Here is a 17,904-nt window from a genome sequence, read left to right on the forward strand (position 1 = left end):
ATTTTAATATAGGCCGGGCGGGAAGTGGTTAAAGTGGTTGTAAACACTTCCATATACTCAGTGAAGTGACTGGCCTCAGGTGATACACAGAGATGAAACAAATCATTTTACATAAGTTGTACCTGTTTATCAGCGGTCTTCTGTTCTTTACATCTGTTTAGGCCCTTTTCACACTTGTGGGACTGCAAAGTCGCATGACAAGTAGTACCCCGGGATTTCCAATGAGTACCGTTCATATCTGTGCGACTTCAAGTCCGACTTTGATGCGACTTGAGGTCCATAGACCTCAAGAATACACAGGCATTGCTTCAAGTCGTGGCAAAGTCACACTATTTTCAGGTCGTACTTAAAGTCTAGAATTTATGCAGATCGCCGCCATTACTAGTAAAAAAAAGAAAATAACAATAAAAATGCCATAAATATATCCCCTATTTTGTAGACGCTATAACTTTTGCGCAAACCAATCAATATACGCTTATTGCGATTTTTTTAACCAAAAATATGTAGAAGAATACATATCGGCTGAAACTGAGGAAAAAATAAAAATCCCAGAGGTGATCAAATACCACCAAAAGAAATCTCTATTTGTGGGGGGAAAAAATTATCAAAATTTCATTTGGTTACAGTGTTGTATGACCGCGCAATTGTCATCACAAGTGTAACAGCGCTGAAAGCTGAAAATTGGTCTGGGCAGGAAGGGGGTGAAAATGCCCAGGATTGAAGTGGTTAAAGTATAGGGAAAACACTTTATCAGTGCTAGCTTGCTTCTTATGATAGGGTACATAATTGTGCAAATTGTACCTTGGTTATTTGTTTACAATTTTTTAAGAGTGTCAGGCTAAGAAATAATTTTAATATATCTTCAGCCCGTTAAAAAAAAAAAAAGCACATCTATGGGTTGTAGTAACATGTGGTACACAAAGTGCAGTGTGTTCCAATGCCACGTGATTTGGAATGGCACCCAATGCATAGGTTGCGGTGCACTGCATGGAGAAGGGGTCATGTCCAGTTTTGCATGTGTTAGGGTGCTCTGCCAGACCATTTATAGTTAACAGGTGTATTACCACCACATATAGTGTGAAAAGACCCCAATGTCGGAAAGATTTCAAAGCTCTGTCAGTGAGGGAATATTTTTACAGTAACCTGGATAATAGTTAGCTCTTGCTTCGTTTTTTAGTGCCAGCGGTCACCACAACAGGAATTGAGTAGAAATTGCCTCAATGGGAACACAGAGAGAAATAAAAACCCTCACGCTTTACCACCAGCTATTATAGAGCTGTTTCTGGATGAATGCCAGAGATAACGTAACTATAATTTTCCATCAAGTCCAACCATATCAAACCCATTCAACGCCCAAGCCCTGATGGAGTGCCTGAGCTCCCGAAACATGTTGGAGGTTTTATTTTGGTGTGAATTAATTAAAAATCATTTTGCACACTACAATCATTGGTGTGGCCCTATTATTGCTTCCTTTGTTAGGGCTTAATGCACACGGCCGCAAGTAGGCCATCCAGCATGCATGAGCATGCAGAACCTTTGTAAAAACCTTGCAGGGACCTACAGCTGCCACATACAGTTCCCTATAGACAGCAATTACAAGATGTTGGAATACACCCACGTGTGTAAAGCACATGTGCATGGACATATGCCCTTAATGCAGACAGTTTGAATTTGGGAAATACATCTGTTAGGATGCTTTACTATTTTTAGCGGCGCTTTACCGTCATTTTAGGGTTAAAACCGCCCGCAAAACGCCGCTGTAGTGGAGCTTTGCCGGCGGTACGGCGGTGCTGCCCATTAATTTCAATGGGCGGGGGGCGCTTTAGGAGCGGTGTATTCACCACTCCTACAGCGCTGCAAAGAAGCTGCTTGCAGGACTTTTTGTGACGCCCTGCCAGTGCAGTGCCCCAGTGTGAAAGCACTCAGGCTTTCAAAATGTGTTGCAGATGAGGCTTTTTTCAGGCGCTATTTTTAGCACTAAAGCGCCTGAAAAACTCCTCCAGTGTGAAAGGGGTCTTAAAAAGGTGACAGCAGCTGTGCGGCTTGGAGACGTTTTTACAGAGTTTCTGAATGCTCATGCGCAGTGTACATGAGCCTTGTAGTCGTGTGCTTGAGCCCTTAGATATAAAAACCTAACTGAGCTTTTAACCCTCTCAAAAAAAGAATAATATTTTATATTTATCCTGCAAAAATGATGCAGTAGAGATAGTTTTTCGAAATTTTTTTTAATCAAAATAACTTTTGCTTTACTAAGAGTCCTTTCACACCGGGGAGCTCTTTCACACCGGGGCGTGGGCCGCGTCAGCGGTAAAACACTGCCTGTGTGGGTGGGAGCGGGGCGCTTTTAACCCCAATGAAGGGGTTAACAAGGAGTTCAAAGCGCCACTGCCGAAGTGCTTCCCATTCATTTCAATAGCAGGGACGGTTTAGGAGCGCTGTATTCAGCGCTCCCGCACCGCTCCAAAGACCGCTGCTTGCAGAACTTTTTTTTTTGGTCTTGCAAGCGCATCGCCCCAGTGTAAAAACACTCGGGCTTTCACACTGGGGAGGCTTGAGAGGTGATTTTCAGGCGCTTTACAGGCACTTTTTTTTTAAGCGCTAAAACGCCTGAAAGCGCCTTCAGTGTGAAAGGGGTCAAAGAGTTTTAAGTTTTAAAGAGGAACTGCAGTCTGCTCACATAATCTTTAATAAAAATATCTTTGCCATTCTGAAGCTTTCCTCCAACCACTTTGCATATTATTTTATATATACTGTGATTTTGTACTTGCCAAATATGCTGCAGAAATCTCCCTCCACTAAGTCTGGCTGCAGCCATTTTAATTGTGGGCAGCTGAAACTGCTGCCTGTTCACTTCCTGGATTTACACAGACACACAGAGACACACCTCCAGCTCTGCAGCTCTGATTTGGCCCTCTTATGACTCACCCCCCTCCCTTCCTGACAAACTTTCACAAGAGTGAGAGAGAGAGCTGTGCATGATGTCATAAGCCTAGGCTAATGACCAGACAAGAAACAGGAAGTGGGCTGTATAAGGGATTTACTGGCAGAAAAAAAATGTTTTACTATCCAAAGTTAAAACAACAACAAGGGCAGAACATTTAATAAATGGAAAGATAAAAAAATGACTGAAGGTCCGCTTTAACTTTTATCCAAGAGTTTACACCATCTGAATCCTAGTGCAGTCTATTCATTTCAGTGGAGGGGAGCTAGAGAAAGAAGTATCCTCAAGGTGGCGTAATTGATCATTTCATCAATCATTTACTGATATTCCATCTGAAAGTCTCATGACTCGCATAAAGCCAATTCTCTCTTTCTATTCGCCCACATGTATACACGATCGAGCCACGTTCGCTGCCATTTTGGGTTTGCCATTCTTCTGTGGTTTTAGCCATGCACCTGGATTTTAAGGCCAATTTTTGCAATCACTGGCATTGATTGGTTTTTACCATTTGCTATCTCCAACTTGGTGGTATTGGACAGAGTGGAGAAGGCTTTACCACGTGAGCTCTGGAAGATTTTACCCCCTTCATGACCAGGCCATTTTTTGTATTCGGCACTGCGTTAATGCACCGTCATGCAACACTGTACCCAAATGAAATTTATATCACTTTTTTCACACAAATAGAGCTTTCTTTTGGTGGTATTTGATCACCACTGGGTTTTTTTATTTAAAAAAAAAAAAAAAAAACAATAAATGTATATTAATTGGCTTGTGTGAATGTTATAACGCCTACAAACTATGGTATAAATAAACATTGTTGTGTGTGGGGTCAGGGTTTGAATTGATAAACAACCCTTAGGCTCGGTTCACACAGGGACGACTTGTCAGGCGACCTAGTCGCCTGACAAGTCGCCTCCCGTTCTGTGCTATGGAACCGTTCTAAGGGGAGCGACGCAAGTCGCTCCGACTTAGAAAAAGGTTCCTGTATGACTTTGGGGGCGACTTGGGGCGACTTGCATAGACTTCTATACAGAAGTCGTTTTGCAAGTCGCCCGGGCAGTCGTGTGCAGGTCGCCTCGGTGAGGTGACCTGCAAGTCGTGCCGCCTCTGGTGTGAACCGAGGCTTAAAGTGGAAGTAAACATTGTTTGTACCTATAGATAAGCCTGTAGTAAGGCTTTCCTGTAGGTACTGTAAATATCTCCTAAACATGCACCGTTTAGGAGATATTTACTGTATATGAAGCCGATGACGTCATTGGAGCATGCGCTCTGAAGGAATAGCCACCCGTGCTGTTTTTTCTGAGCCCTGTGCCGCGATTGGTGGCACCCGTGTGCATGCGCGGGAGTGATGTCACGTGGCTGCGGCCACTCACAGAGCCGGAGTCCGCGGACCCGGAAGGAGGACGGGCGAAGATGGATGCGGCCTCCAGCGGAGATAACTAGGGCTTCATTTGCAGGTAAGTTTCACATAATGTGTTAGTATACAATGCATACTAGCACATTATGCCTTTACTTTGCAGGTCAAGAGGAAAAAATGCAGCACTTTACTTCCTCTTTAACGAAGTACCATCCCTAGAAAAAGAATTATAAAATTACAACAGAAGAAGGTTTGGGACTTGGAACATGTACCTCCCTGGGTGTAATAATCACACTTGAGAAAAAAAGTTTTAAAATAATTTTCACATATTTTCATTTAAAGTATTATACAAACTCTTAAAAAGGGGGGTTCATTCTTTTAAAAGCAAGGAAACAGGCTGGTTTGTCCAGATAGCTGCTCTTCTCAGCTTTGAGGTCCGTCTTTTGACCAACGCGCTGCGCAGGCTGGCCCTCTTCGTCAGGGCCGCAGAATCTATTATGTACTGTAACAATATGCAAAAAATAATTTTACATATAGAACAAAACAAGATTTAACATTTAAGATAAATCATGTTTACAAACTTTGGTATACATATACTGGAATTTCTATTTATTTATTTATTTTATACTAGCAATGGCGTTGATCAGGGACTTATAGAAGGACTGTGATAGTGCGGCGGACAATCTGACACTAACTGACCCTTTGTGAGAACTGACTAACTGCCAGTGACACTAATACAGTGATCAGTGCTAATTATATACACTGTCACTGTACTAATGACACTGGAAGGGATTACCATCTAGGGCAGGGATATGCAAATAGCGGACCTCCAGCTGTTGCAAAACTACAAGTCCCATCATGCCTCTGCCTCTGGGTGTCATGCTTGTGACTGTCAGAGTCTTGCTATGCCTCATGGGACTTGTAGTTCTGCAACAGCTAGAGGTCCGCTAATTGCCTATCCCTGATCTAGGGGCAATCAAGGGGTTAATTGTGCGCCTGACAAGTGTAATGTGTGCTGATTTTTACTACAGATCAATTTGTTTCTTTTCCCTGCCTTGCAATCGTTCTCTCTGTTCAGAGCCCTGCACTGTCAACACAGAGCTCTGGACTGTGATTGGACACAGCCAATCAACAGGTCCCGGCCATGAATCATTGGTGGGGATCTGATGACAGACTCGTGCTGTGTCAAATTACAGGAGAATTGGTGGGCGAGGCGCGCGCAAGACTCGGAAACAGGCAGCAGTGGATGGGTACGTCATGATGCCTGTAGGAGCCGCCCTCTCACAGTACACTTACAGCGGTGGGTTGGCAAGTGGTTAGAGCAGTATTGATCTCAAAAGAAAATATGTATTATATTGCAATTTACCAATTCTTAGATGTGATGGCTGCATTCATTTTATCTGGTGATCCAGCCAGCAAGTCTGTTGTTTTTTTTAAAAAAAGCTCTCTAGCAGAATGTATCAGTTTACATGGATGAGACAAACCATTTAACACTGGCAGGGGTGCTTAAAGGATCAGCTTTTATATATTTATATATTCAAAACCTTTATATCAAAAGGAAAAGAAAATGCTGCAAAAAGAAAAAGTTACCTTTTCCCCCTATATTCTTTTAAGCGGTCATTCTTTTTTTGTCTGTATAACGTGTTGACGATTTTATAGATTTTTGTAATAAAATATGTTGATTTTAAACTCTATGTAGTGTTGTGAATATTAATGGTACCATGAAAGTCCCTAGTGTCTCCAAAATTTGCATTTCCGGTATCCATCAAGAGCCCAACCACAGCTTGCATACAGGAGGCTGAGTGCTCTTATGGGAAGTACTGAGGTGGGGTGCTGTGATGTTTTCCGGAAGCTATGTACATCACCCTTCCAGCTTCAATTTATTGAAAAGCCATAGTGCACAAACACAGAGGCCTTAGTCTTAAGGGTTATGACTAAGGCCTTATAGGCTGAAATGCGTCAACTGTTTTTATCTGCGTTTGTGCACTATGGCTTTTCAATAAAATTAAGATTTTTTTTTAAAAGCAACAACCGGAGTGCGGATCATCTTTCCTACCTTTTTTAACCACTTCCAGCCCGAAACCGTCATATGACGTCCTTGACTTTCAGTGGGAATATCTGAATGATGCCTGCAGCTACAGCTATATCCTCATTTTCAGCCGGTGATTCTGTGCACCATAAGAACGATCACAGCGACAGTTCCGCCCCTTGATCGTTCTTACAGGTGACGGGAGGGGACACCCCCCCGCTGCCATCTGGTGCTTCCCTGGGCTCTCCCGTGCCATCGGGGACCAGGAGAAAGAATCAGCCGCCACCGGATGGCGACCATACAGATTTCCGGTGACCAGATTGTCACCAGTCATCTCTATGACCGTCGGAGGTCCGGGCACGGCATTATGACGGAACGCCCGGGCTGCAATTGTACACAAAGCTGCGATCGCGGCTGGTAAGCATGAGATCGTCAATTTTTTATTTTATCTCATGCTTTCCAGCCTGGAGGAGAGATGTGGAGTCTTATTGACCCCACATCTCCCCATAAAGAGGACCTGTCATACACCATTCCTATTACAAGGGATGTTTACATTCCTTGTAATAGGAATAAAAGTGATAAAAAAAATGTAAAAGAGAAAGTGTAAAAATAAAAAAAAATAAAGTAAAATAAACAATAAAAAAAAAAAATTTTTTTAGAACGCCTCTGGGCCCGATAGCTCACGCTCAGAAGCGAACGCACACGTAAGTCCCGCCCACATAAGTAAACGCCGTTCAAACCACACATGTGAGGTATCGCCGTGTGCGTTAGAGTGCGAGCAAAAATTCCAGCACTAGACCTCCTCTTTAACTCTAAACATGTAAGCTGTAAAAAAAATTTCAAGCGTCGCCTATGGAGATTTTTAAGTACTGAAATTTGCGCCATTCCATGAGTGTTTGCAGTTTTAAAGCGTGACATGAGATGTTGGGTATCTATTTACTCGGTGTAACATCATCCTTCACAGTGTACAACAAAAATTGGGCTAACTTGACTGTTTTGTTATTTTTTAATTCATGAAACTGTTTTTTTCCAAAACAAACGTGTAAAAAAATTGTTGCGCAAATACCGTGCGAAATAAAAAGTTGCAACGACCGCGATTTTATTCCATAGGGTGTCTGCTTAAAAAAAATATATATATAACGTTAGGGGGTTCTGAGTAATTTTCTAGAAAAAAAAAGATGATTTTTACATGTAGGAGAGGGGTGCCAGGATAGGCCCGGTATGGAAGTGGTTAATGTATTACATGCGATATCTACAAAAGGGGCCAGCATGAAGTCATCCAGCAGGATTTCATTTTCTGGCTAAAGCTCCACTTTAAGTTGGGCCCCCGCTTCTTAATGGCACCCCAACCGTGGCGTGATTTTCCCGCGGTTGTCAAGCGATAAATGGCGCTGCAATCGCGACAAATTGCAATGCGCAATGCTGTCGCCCCAAAATAAGCTCCTGCTCCTTTTTGAGTGACAAGCTTCACTCCCTGCGATTTTTGCTGTTAAGAACACGTCCTGCGGTTTGCCGCGATTCTGGAACGCCCAGGTGTGAATGGAGGCTTAGTCTTTTACAAGCATTGGATAACTATCTAAATAAATAAACCGTATTTATCAAACGTTTCTTCATCTGCATCATTCCTATTACATTTCTTGTAATAGGCACAGAACTGTATGTGAATAATTGTAACCCGAAAAATTGGATCCGTATAGCTAGAGTGGTAATCTTTTTATATCTTGCCTTTCCTGGTTCCTCCCTCCCCCCTCATCCACATGCTTATGACTTTTTTAAATAAAACCTTTCTGTTTCCATTACAAACTATATTTTGGATTCAGTAACACCATCACTGGGTCTCTGTGCTTCTCTATGCAGTGCAGGCAGATCAAGGCTAGTTGGATGGGCTGGCATGGTGCTGTACAGCTTCCTGAAAACATTACAGCACCCCGCCTCAGTACTCCTCTCAAGGGCTCTCTGCCCTGATGCAAGCAGTGGGCTGGCTTTTGGGCGGAGTTATGTAAATATCAAAATGCATTGATGGTTGGATGTCAGTCTGGAGCAGTGGGTGTTTCTAGGCAGAGTGCCTTTTCATGCCGACCACCCCTATGTACCACCCACATGTGACGTGCGCTCTCCATGATTGAACTACTGATTAGGCTCCATTCACATTTGCGCAACTCCAAAGTCGTACGATTTCCACTGCGAACCTTGGAACGCTCCTTCGATCCGACTTCACACTCTCTGGCAGTCGCACCAAAAGTCACATTAAAGTAGCGTAAACACCTTTTCAAAGTTCCTGCAACTTTAAGTTGCACTGATCTGAATGGGTGCCATTGAAAACAATGGGCTGCGGGTTTAGTACAAATGTGTACCATGCGTTCCGGTCGCAGTGCGTTTCCAAAAGCAGTTCATGCACTACTTTTGGTGCCTTGCGGTGAAATTTCAGCTGAAATTGCACTGCACAGAACTGTATGTGAATCGCACCAGATTCCTAGTGTGAATGGGCCCCTAATCCTTGCTGATGTTTGAGTCTAAGCTAGCACCACGATGCTGCCCCAGATCTCCTGTTTCAGGGGGGTTCCTTTCTCTTGCAGCGTCCTATGGAGCCACCCTTGCATGTAAGAACTAGAGTTGTGTCTCCCTGCACTGTGTGTATCAATGGAAACACACAGCCCTGTCGCCTAGAATGGCAAGGCACTCCCCTGCTGCTCCCTCCCTCCTTCCTTCTCCAAACTAGCAAACTGACTGTAGACTGCACTGTCCACTGTTAAAGTGAAATAAACCTCTGCAAAAAAATTGAAAAATGGGCCCCAGGAGCTTTTAGTCATAATGTGCTAGTATACACCACACTGCGCCGTGCCGCGCCGCATATTGGCACATTATGGCACAATGTGCTGTTAGCCCTGCAGAAACTGTATGCAGCACCCACTACATATCTACGCAGCGATATGTTCCATACGAGGACTTCCCATCTGTTGCCAAAATAAAATCAAGTCTGTAAGAGCGCTGCTCAGCCATTCACAGGCAGCCTTGTATTTTATTATTGAATACAAGGATTCCTCTGATTGGCTGAGCTGAACAGGCAGATGGATGTTGTCAAGTTCTCTACCTCAACCAATCAGAGGAAGCCTTGTATTCATTGATAAAAAAATACAAAGTTTCCTGTGAATGGCCGAGCAGTGCTCATCCCAACTTGATTTTGTTCTGGCAGCAGACAGGAAGTCCCCATACCGCTGCCGGAACCCAGCGCTCTATTCTGTATGTAGCTGATACTATATATACAGTTTGTACAATGCTGACAGCAGCTGCATCAGTTTATAAAGGAAATTGTGTGGGCCAGCTTGCCGCAAACTAAAGTGAAAGTAAACCTGGAGATTGGCTTTAAAGAGGTTATTCAGCCTAGAAACGAAAAATGAAAAGTCTGACCATAAATTATACAATTTTCTTCTACAATTTTCCTTTAGATTTACCAAAACCATAAAATATGAGGTGAAAGCTAAACACTTTCAATGTGTTTGCAGTCAGACAGGCCCTTGCACTACATAGTTGAAGGTAAATCTAAAGGAAATTGAATAAGAAAATTGTACAGTGTGTGGCCAATCTTAGCAGCTACAAATACTGTAGCTGCTGACTTTTTATAAAAGGACACTTACCTGTCCAGGGATCCAGCGCTGTACTTGAGCCGGCTCGTTGGTCGTCTTCAGGTCCTGGCGCTGCCGGCATGTCCACTTTGGGAATCCGGCTGTGATTGCTTGTACCTTCCCAGCCAGCTTCCCACTGCGCATGTGCGAGCCACGTTGTGCGTTGTGAATAGTCCTGCCGGTTTCGGGGACCTGTTAAAGTGATTGTAAAGTCTTGATTTTTTTTTTCTATAAAAATAACAAACATGTTATACTTACCTGTCCTGTGTAATGGTTTTGCACAGAGCAGCACCGATCCTCCTCTTTTCAGGTCCCCCTCTTCGGCTCTCCTGGCCCCTCCCTCCCGTCGAATGCCCCAACAGCAAGCAGCTTGCTATGGGGGCACCCGAGCCGCGTCACAGCTCCCTGTGTCCATTCAGACACGGACCCCTGTTTTGGCACCCAAGGCTGTGGGGGAAGGAGGGGGGCTCTGAACTTCCGCTCGGATCACGGTGGCAATCCGACCGGAGGTGGGAGCGGGTAGCTGTCAAAACCAGGTCCCCCCTAAAAAAAAAATATGTGCCAAAACTTAAAGGGGGGGACAGACAAACGGAACCTTCTCTTATAGACCCCTTTCACACTGGAGGCGTTTTTCATGCGCTATAGCATCTGTAAAGCGCCTGAAAAAAGCCTCAGCTGCAATCCCAGTGTGAGAGCCCGAGTGCTTTCACACTGGAGCGGTGCGCTGGCAGGATATCAAGAAAAGTCCTGAAAGCAGCTTCTTTGCAGTGCTGTAGGAGTGGTGAATACACTGCTCCTAAAGCACCCTGGTCCATTGAAATCAATGGGCAGCGCCGCCGACCTGCCGGCAAAGCGCCCTTTTTTGGCTGCTAGCGGGGGTTAAAACTGCCCCGCTAGCGGCCGAAAAGCGCTGCAAAAACAACGGTAAAGCGCTGCTAAAAATAGCGGTGCTTTACCGCCGATGCCCAGGTGCTGGCAGTGTGAAAGTGCCCTTAGGTCATCTTCCACTTTAACTGTGTCCTGTGAAGAACGGAAGTTCAGGGAAGCAGCACTGAGTGAACAGGAGCCAGCAGCATTGAAAGTTATTAAAGTAAACCCCCCTATCGCTTTCAGCCAAGGAAGCTGCCATCTTGGACTCTGTTTAATCTACAACTGCCATGATGCTGCACATGTGATCAGTTATGACACCAGCCATTGGATGGTTTGACAGTTTGGTTGAGAGCACAACCAATGGGAGTGTCACATTTCTAGGACGGGCCGAAAATTAAGCTTTTTTGAAACTGGTAAATGGATGGGTTTACTTCTGCTTTAACTGCAAGTGCAGGAGTCAAAATTTTAACAAATTGTTGATCAGGGAATGTTTTATTTCTCTCTGCTCAATATGTTAAACACAGGCTGGCCATGCATGGGGCGAACTCCGAGGTTTGCCAGGAAGATATTTGCACGATTCCCCCATCAATACAGACAGTGGAATCAGCGATTGTCTTCTCCTTGCAGGGGGGGGGGCAGGGACACTGATTATCCCTAGTGCCTATAGCAGCCACTATCGCTAATCGCAAGGGAATCCGGCAGGCTGGTTGTACCCAATCGATCGATCAACTCTAGTACATTCAGCCTGCCCGTTAATGGTTCAGATCTCCTGTTCCTGGTAAACCGGCCCAGATTTGAACCATGTATGGCCGGCCTAAGAAAAGCTGAGGATTTAATAACTTTGATGACCTGGTTTCCTGGAATATGCCCGGTCTCGGTGTAAAAAAAATTCTGTTCTTACTCTTTTCCAGCATTGAAGGAGTTAAGCCCGTTTTGTTGGTGGCAATGCCTTAGAAAGAACTAGACAAAAAAAAAAAAAAACAACAAGAGAGATATTGCATATGTGTTATTACACCAGTGGAGGAGGTTATCTGACAAAAACAGTCGTTAAAGCAAACAGACAACAGCAGCACAGCAGATGGACAAAAACAATATGTAGTTATGTTTACAATAAAGCCCTGACAGCAGAGGCATATGGGAGAACGGGTTGGGGTGGTTACCGGTTAGCAGTTGACTGCAGAAACATGTTTAGAGCTGTTTTTGTTTGTCTGCCTTTGTCAGGCAACTGTAACAAACAAACAACTCTGTGAGAGGTGTGCCCCCCGCCCACCAGATTCCCTTCCTTCCTCTCAGACGTCCCAAAAGTCTCTGCCACTCTGGGACGTCTTTCAGCTCTGGGCAGAGAAAGGGATGAGGCAAGGGAGGTGGAGGGGGGGAGAATCTTACAACTTCACGGGATTTAGGAACCATGACCCTCTGTTTTGTCTCTGCTCGGCTGACAAAAAAAATGCTCCTCTCCTCTGCCTTTAACCCCTTCCATGGCAGTTCCTCTCCAGCCTTCCAGTATGAACTTCTCTCATGGTAACTTTTTTTTTTTTTTTTTTATTTATGTTTAGTATTTGTTTTGATTTCTGTTGTTTTTATGTTTTGTTTTTATTTATGTTTTTTTTTTTTTTTTAAACATTTTTACTGTCTTTGGTTTGTTTGTGTTTAGTAATTCTTTTTATACTTTATTTTTATTTATGTTTTTTTTTTTTTTTTATGCTGCCCCTTAGGGCACTTTTCCTGGTGGCATTTTCTTTTTAATCTAAAGGCTAAACTTCTGTGATCTCTAGTAGCTCACCCTCCAATAAATAAGTGGAGAAAAAAAAAAAAGGGACAACCCCCCCCTTACCCCAAGCTTCTGTTGTTTGATTAAGGCTAAGTGTGTGCCCGTTTGATGGCCTTTTCAGAGCGCTGCCACAAGCCTGCTCAGGTCAAAGGTTTAACAGCAATTAAGCTAGTTGCTTTAGAGACAAATGCATTATTTCACCTGCCGTCAGTGCAAAAAAAAAAAAAAAAAAAAAGCAAGCCTCATTGTGTTGGGTGTTTGAACTGATTATGTTTAGAGGCTGGTTGTGATTGGTGGGGAAAGGCGTGGCTGCCAGGATGGTTATGCATGTTGTCAGTCTGAGAGCACCCGTGCGCGTGCAATCTATCTCCAACCTGAAGAAACTAGAGGCTCTCACAACAAGGCTTGTTAGTCCTCCTTGGCCCAGCTTTCTCGTTTGCGGTGGCAGCTAAATGGAGTTTGTCAGGTTTGTCAATATGCCATTGATTTTGCAATTCTGCTCTCTTCCTTGCGTGAAATCTGCCAGGTTAATTTTTTGTTGTTGCACGGCTCCGAGGCAGCTCTCCCAAGCCCGATCGTCTAGCGTGCTTTGTTTACTAACTTGCCTGAGCTGCTTGCGAGCATTCCAGTCACCGCTTCTCCTCGATTCCTTTTTTTTTTTTTTTTTTTACTCTTTTGTTAGAAGCCCTCTTGTGTTTTTCTGGTCCCATGGCTGTCTGAATTCTCAGCTAAACACACACACACACACAAAAAAAAGAAGCAGAGAAATTCGAGAGCGATCAGTAGTAGAATCCGTCCTCGCTAGCTTGTGTTGTCACGTTTAAAGCCCGGCGTGTGCAACACACTTTTTTGGATTCCACGTGCATGCTCTCGCTACTCTGTTTCAAAAGACGTCCCGTTGTAAGAGTGACGGATAAGTCTCATGGATAGATTTGAGTAGGGCTCCTCTTTCCTTTCTCTCGCAGAGTGTTCCGGAGTTTCTGTGTGTTTTTTTTTGTTGTTTCTCTCTTTCTTGACGTACTTCTTGTTGTTAGACTATAGACACTCGTTTTCACTCTCGTATTGAGCTGTCCAGCCCGGTTGTCGAATCCCTCTACTTTTTTTTTTCTTTTCTTGGTGTGTGTGTGTGTGTCTTGTGACGTACAGGAAGTGCCTGACTCCTTGTGCTGAATTGTGTCGATCAAATCTTTGGTAACCAGATCTAAATGGAGGTGATTTGGAGTGTCAGGCCAGCAACGTGCCACCAGCACTAGCAGGATTTTATTTGATGAAGGGGAGGGAGTTCTCTGGCACAGGGAGGTAAGTTCACAACGCAGAAGGGACTTTTTTATGCCCTTACTTTTCATGCTGTTCACCCTGTAACCTCCACCTTGCCCCCTTTTCTTTTCTTTTTTTTTTTTTTTCTTCTTCAAGTTTGCCTGTGCCTACTCTGGCAGGTGGCTCAGTCTGACAGCTTGAAGTCTCAACAGGGGTAGACGTGCTCTCCGGTGCCTCGGGGGTTAACTTCTCCACTTCCAAACTAACAATGAAGTCATTGAAAAAACTTGGCTGGGGAGTTTTTTTTTTTTTTTTTTTCTCTCTTTTCCTTTTTTCTTCCTTTATGTTTGACTGTGTGTAGCCAGACATCTCAAAGGGTGTTCCGAGAGTTTATATAATCGCCATATGTGTCATTGTAGTTTGAAATTTGGGGGGGGGGGGATTTTTCTGGTTTTGTGTTCTCAGTCTTGTTCCAGGTGGAAGAGTGTTCACTGGCATTGCTAACCATTGTCATTGTTACTGTTCCCTCCTGACCTGGTCTTGAAATTCTTCATTAACTCTTGACTGTTTAAATTTATTTTAAGGAAAAAAAGGTTACAAATGCAATACGACCTTTTTCATTAACTCTTTAAACCCCCCACTGCAGGCAACTTTTTATTTTCTTACTTGATGATGCTCTGGGATTCAAAGGGTTATGTTGTCTACTTCCTGCTGTTGCTTATGTAGAAACTTCATGTAAAGGGTATAGGAAAATCTAGTTAGATTGAAACATAACTTCTTTTAGACAATTGATTTAATATTGACAGTGAGTTTTTTTTTTTTTTTTTTAATTACTATATATTTTTTTAGACTTAAGAATTTATTTTTATTTTATTTTTATTTTTTTGCTTCAAGGATGAACTTTTTGCATCCTGGCACTACGAAAGAGATGGGAGACCAGTGCCAGCCTCAGCAGCCAGGGAACCTAAACAGCGAGCCGATTGGCCTGACACTTTGTAATCAAACTTGATTTATCGCTCATTAGTGAAGCATTAGGCCTCGCAGGCAAGCCAGTTATTTGTGTAGCGGCCTGTCAAACTGCAGAATGCCAGCTACCTGTCATTCACCAATCGCCAAGAAAGCCAAAGGAAATAAGGGCACGCACAGCACCCACACACAACGGATTCTCGGGTAGGCCCCTAGATGCAAAGTGTTTGGATTTTTTTTTTTCTTCTAAACAAGTAGCTATGGGGGGTTCCCTTAAAGCTGTGACCAGCCCTTTCAATCATTACTGAAAGCCGGATTAGCATGGCAATTTTTTTTTTTCTTTTTGTATTTTTTTTTTTTTTTTGCATATCAGTTTTTTTTTACTTTCTTGCTTTCCAAAGCGTCGAGATCTGAGGTTGGTTTTGGCCTCCCCCTGATGATCTAATCTACAAAGGCTTTTACTCTGAACTTGTTGAGACCACAGAAACATAGCTCACTTTAGTATTGAGAGGTATTGCAAAGTTCAAGAACTGCCACTTCAGACTGGTTTTAACTCTGAACGACTTTTGAATATTGTAAATTCTCCTTTTTTTTTTTTTGTTATTTTTTTTACTATTATGTAAGGAATCGATTAAAATTAGGTTGCTGTTGTACAAAATACTCCCTTTCCTAAAAAAAAAGAATAATTTAGCTATTTTTTTGTGTGATGCCTTTATGATAGTGTAACTTTTTGGGTTTCTTGATTTGCGCAGTAGTGGGTATATTCCTACCCAAAAACATTTTTAAAGCTCTTATGCTTGCAGAAAAAGATGTGGCATCTTGCTCTGCTTGTATATAGTTTTTTGATGTTTTTATTTATTGTGGTAAAAAACGGTGACTGCCATCTAAATTGACTTGAAAAAGAAAAACAGGAAAGGGAAACATGTGTCTCATTTGTATTTGAATTTTCCCTTCATCTAATGTATGCTGGTGATGGTGCGCAATCAACGGTATGATCGCTGTCCTTTTAATCGCCCTGACCCAAGGGAGCTTGCACTCTAGTTTTCTCCAACAGCCCCACGCTGTACTAATGGTAGCGATCATTTTAGAAGCTTTTTGTATTTTAATTAACAGGGCAAGATTAAATAAAGCGGTCCTCTGATCAAAAGGGTGGCTTATATTTCACTGAGCCCTATCTGGCTGAAGATTCGCTCCATTGGTTGGATTTTGGCTGGGCTGTAAGAGGAATCTCAGTCCAGGCAACAAAAAAACAACACAAGTGTGAAAAGAAAACATCATTTGATGAACTTGTGTCTGCAGTCATGGAAACATGGATCCTTTTCTGTTTTTCCAGCGTATGGAATGAAAACACTCAGCATTGGGGTATATTATTTCCTTCTGAATCTAAGGGATAGGAATTTTTAAACATTGTCATTTTTAAAGCAATAGTATTTCCACTTGTTTTTCTTTCCTTTTTACGAGAGGGGGGGGGGACAGCGAACAGTTGAATTTAACTTCTGTGTCACTTTATGAATAAAATATGTACATCTATTATTTTTTTTTATTTTTAACTGTATGTAGAAGAATGATTGGCAGCTGCTTTTTTTTGGTTGGCACACACAGAACATAAGCAGTGTTAGCAACATCTTTATTATTTAGAGCAGAAGACAAACCGAGGGGTTGGTTTGAGTGCCCGTGTTACAATACATATATGTATGTGAACTGTCAAAAGTCTCTGGTTTTCTGTGTAGGTCTCATGGTATAATGGTCCATGTCCCCAACATCAGACTCACCAGATAAGCCATTCCTCCCTGCTTTTCATTTTATTTTCAGACTTACTGTTGTCATCAGTTATCTGACAGACTTTATATTTTGGACAGTTTTGTATTTTACATGTGTTTAATGGCTGTTACACCAAATGCTTTATTAATAAGTTCCGTAAGATACCGGTCTTTATTTTTGGGCTGCATATGATACATGTAAAAGGTAGTTTAAAAAAATAACAACTCTTCATCCAGGTGAATCCAAAAACCAGTAAAATGAAAATGTCAAGTGTGCAAAGGATCTTCTTGCAGCCTCACTTCGAGGAGTTCTGCTAATAAACCTTCTCGCTCTTGCCTTTAAAGACGGTATTGTAAAGAATCTGATAACTGAGCTATTAGGAAAGTTTTTAGCTGTTGTAATCAGTGGAATCATGGATGCCGCTTTGACCTCCATGATGGTGCACTTGGTTCTTCTGGTTCCTGGATGCTTTCTGAGAAGGTGCCAGAGAAGTTGACTGAAGCACACTATCCTGGATCTGGAAATCCCTTGATGTATTTGTCTTTAAATATTGGTGGCAAACTTTAGTCATGTCAGTACAATTAAAAAAACGGAACTATCCCTGGTCAGTAGTTCCGTTTAATTGAAGAATGAGTAAATATTTGGGTAATTAGATGCAAAAAAAAAAAAAAAAAGCATGTTTTAGAAATGTTGCCTTAACTGTTCCATCTATTGAGGAGTTTAAAGGAAGCTGTGTGAAAGTGTTCTTTAGCACCCACTGGGTTAAACCCAAACTGACTCATGAAGCCTCTCACTGTTGCATAATCCAGCCGAGCTGGTACAACTGTATATCATCGTTGGCTTAAACACATTAAGCAGAAAGAGGAAGGGCCTGGGATCTGCTTGTTTACACCAGATAGGTGTAGCTCTTGTAATAACAAACAAATGCTAAGTTCCCAGATTCAACTCCATCCGTTGTGTCGAGACTTGGCTTTCTTTCAAATAAAAAAATAAAATAAAATTACTAATGGGTTAAAGAGGTGAACATATAGCCCAATAAGGAAAGTTAATCACACCAAGATGACTGATGCCTGCTGCAGCATATATAACCTATTTAGAATATACTTTACTACAGGCTCTGTTCTGTTCCCGGGGCTTAATGTCTTGGCTGATTATTTTTTATTTTTGCCTTGAAATAATTATAATATAGACGCAATAAATTTGTGGTTTATCGTAATACATTACACTTGTGTCACCTGTGCACCACGTCTGTTGCTGGTGCATAAAAGTTAGACCCAAGCTGATGTAAAAGTTGACATAACGGTCTTGAGATGGAGTGATATGCACAGT

The 17,904-nt window shown here is 42.6% G+C and overlaps 1 protein-coding gene across 23 annotated transcripts in view; it reads left to right on the forward strand.

Moving 5' to 3' along the window:
* Positions 1–17,904, forward strand: part of FOXP1 (forkhead box P1) — a 1,122,086-nt gene that overhangs the window by 935,046 nt on the left and 169,136 nt on the right. The window contains exon 1 of one of the 23 annotated variants that reach the window (XM_073592071.1): positions 12,079–12,341. The exons of 20 other annotated variants lie outside the window; for them this stretch is intronic. In XM_073592071.1, the coding sequence (XP_073448172.1) occupies positions 12,339–12,341 (3 nt within the window). In that variant the 5' untranslated portion in view covers positions 12,079–12,338. Of the gene's footprint in view, positions 1–12,078; positions 12,342–12,650; positions 13,058–13,370; positions 13,891–17,904 lie in introns of those variants that run through there. 2 more of the 23 variants (XM_073592073.1, XM_073592074.1) reach the window with 2 other exon arrangements.

Source organism: Aquarana catesbeiana, linkage group LG07, assembly GCF_042186555.1.
Source record: "Aquarana catesbeiana isolate 2022-GZ linkage group LG07, ASM4218655v1, whole genome shotgun sequence".
Taxonomy (NCBI): Eukaryota; Metazoa; Chordata; class Amphibia; order Anura; family Ranidae; genus Aquarana; species Aquarana catesbeiana.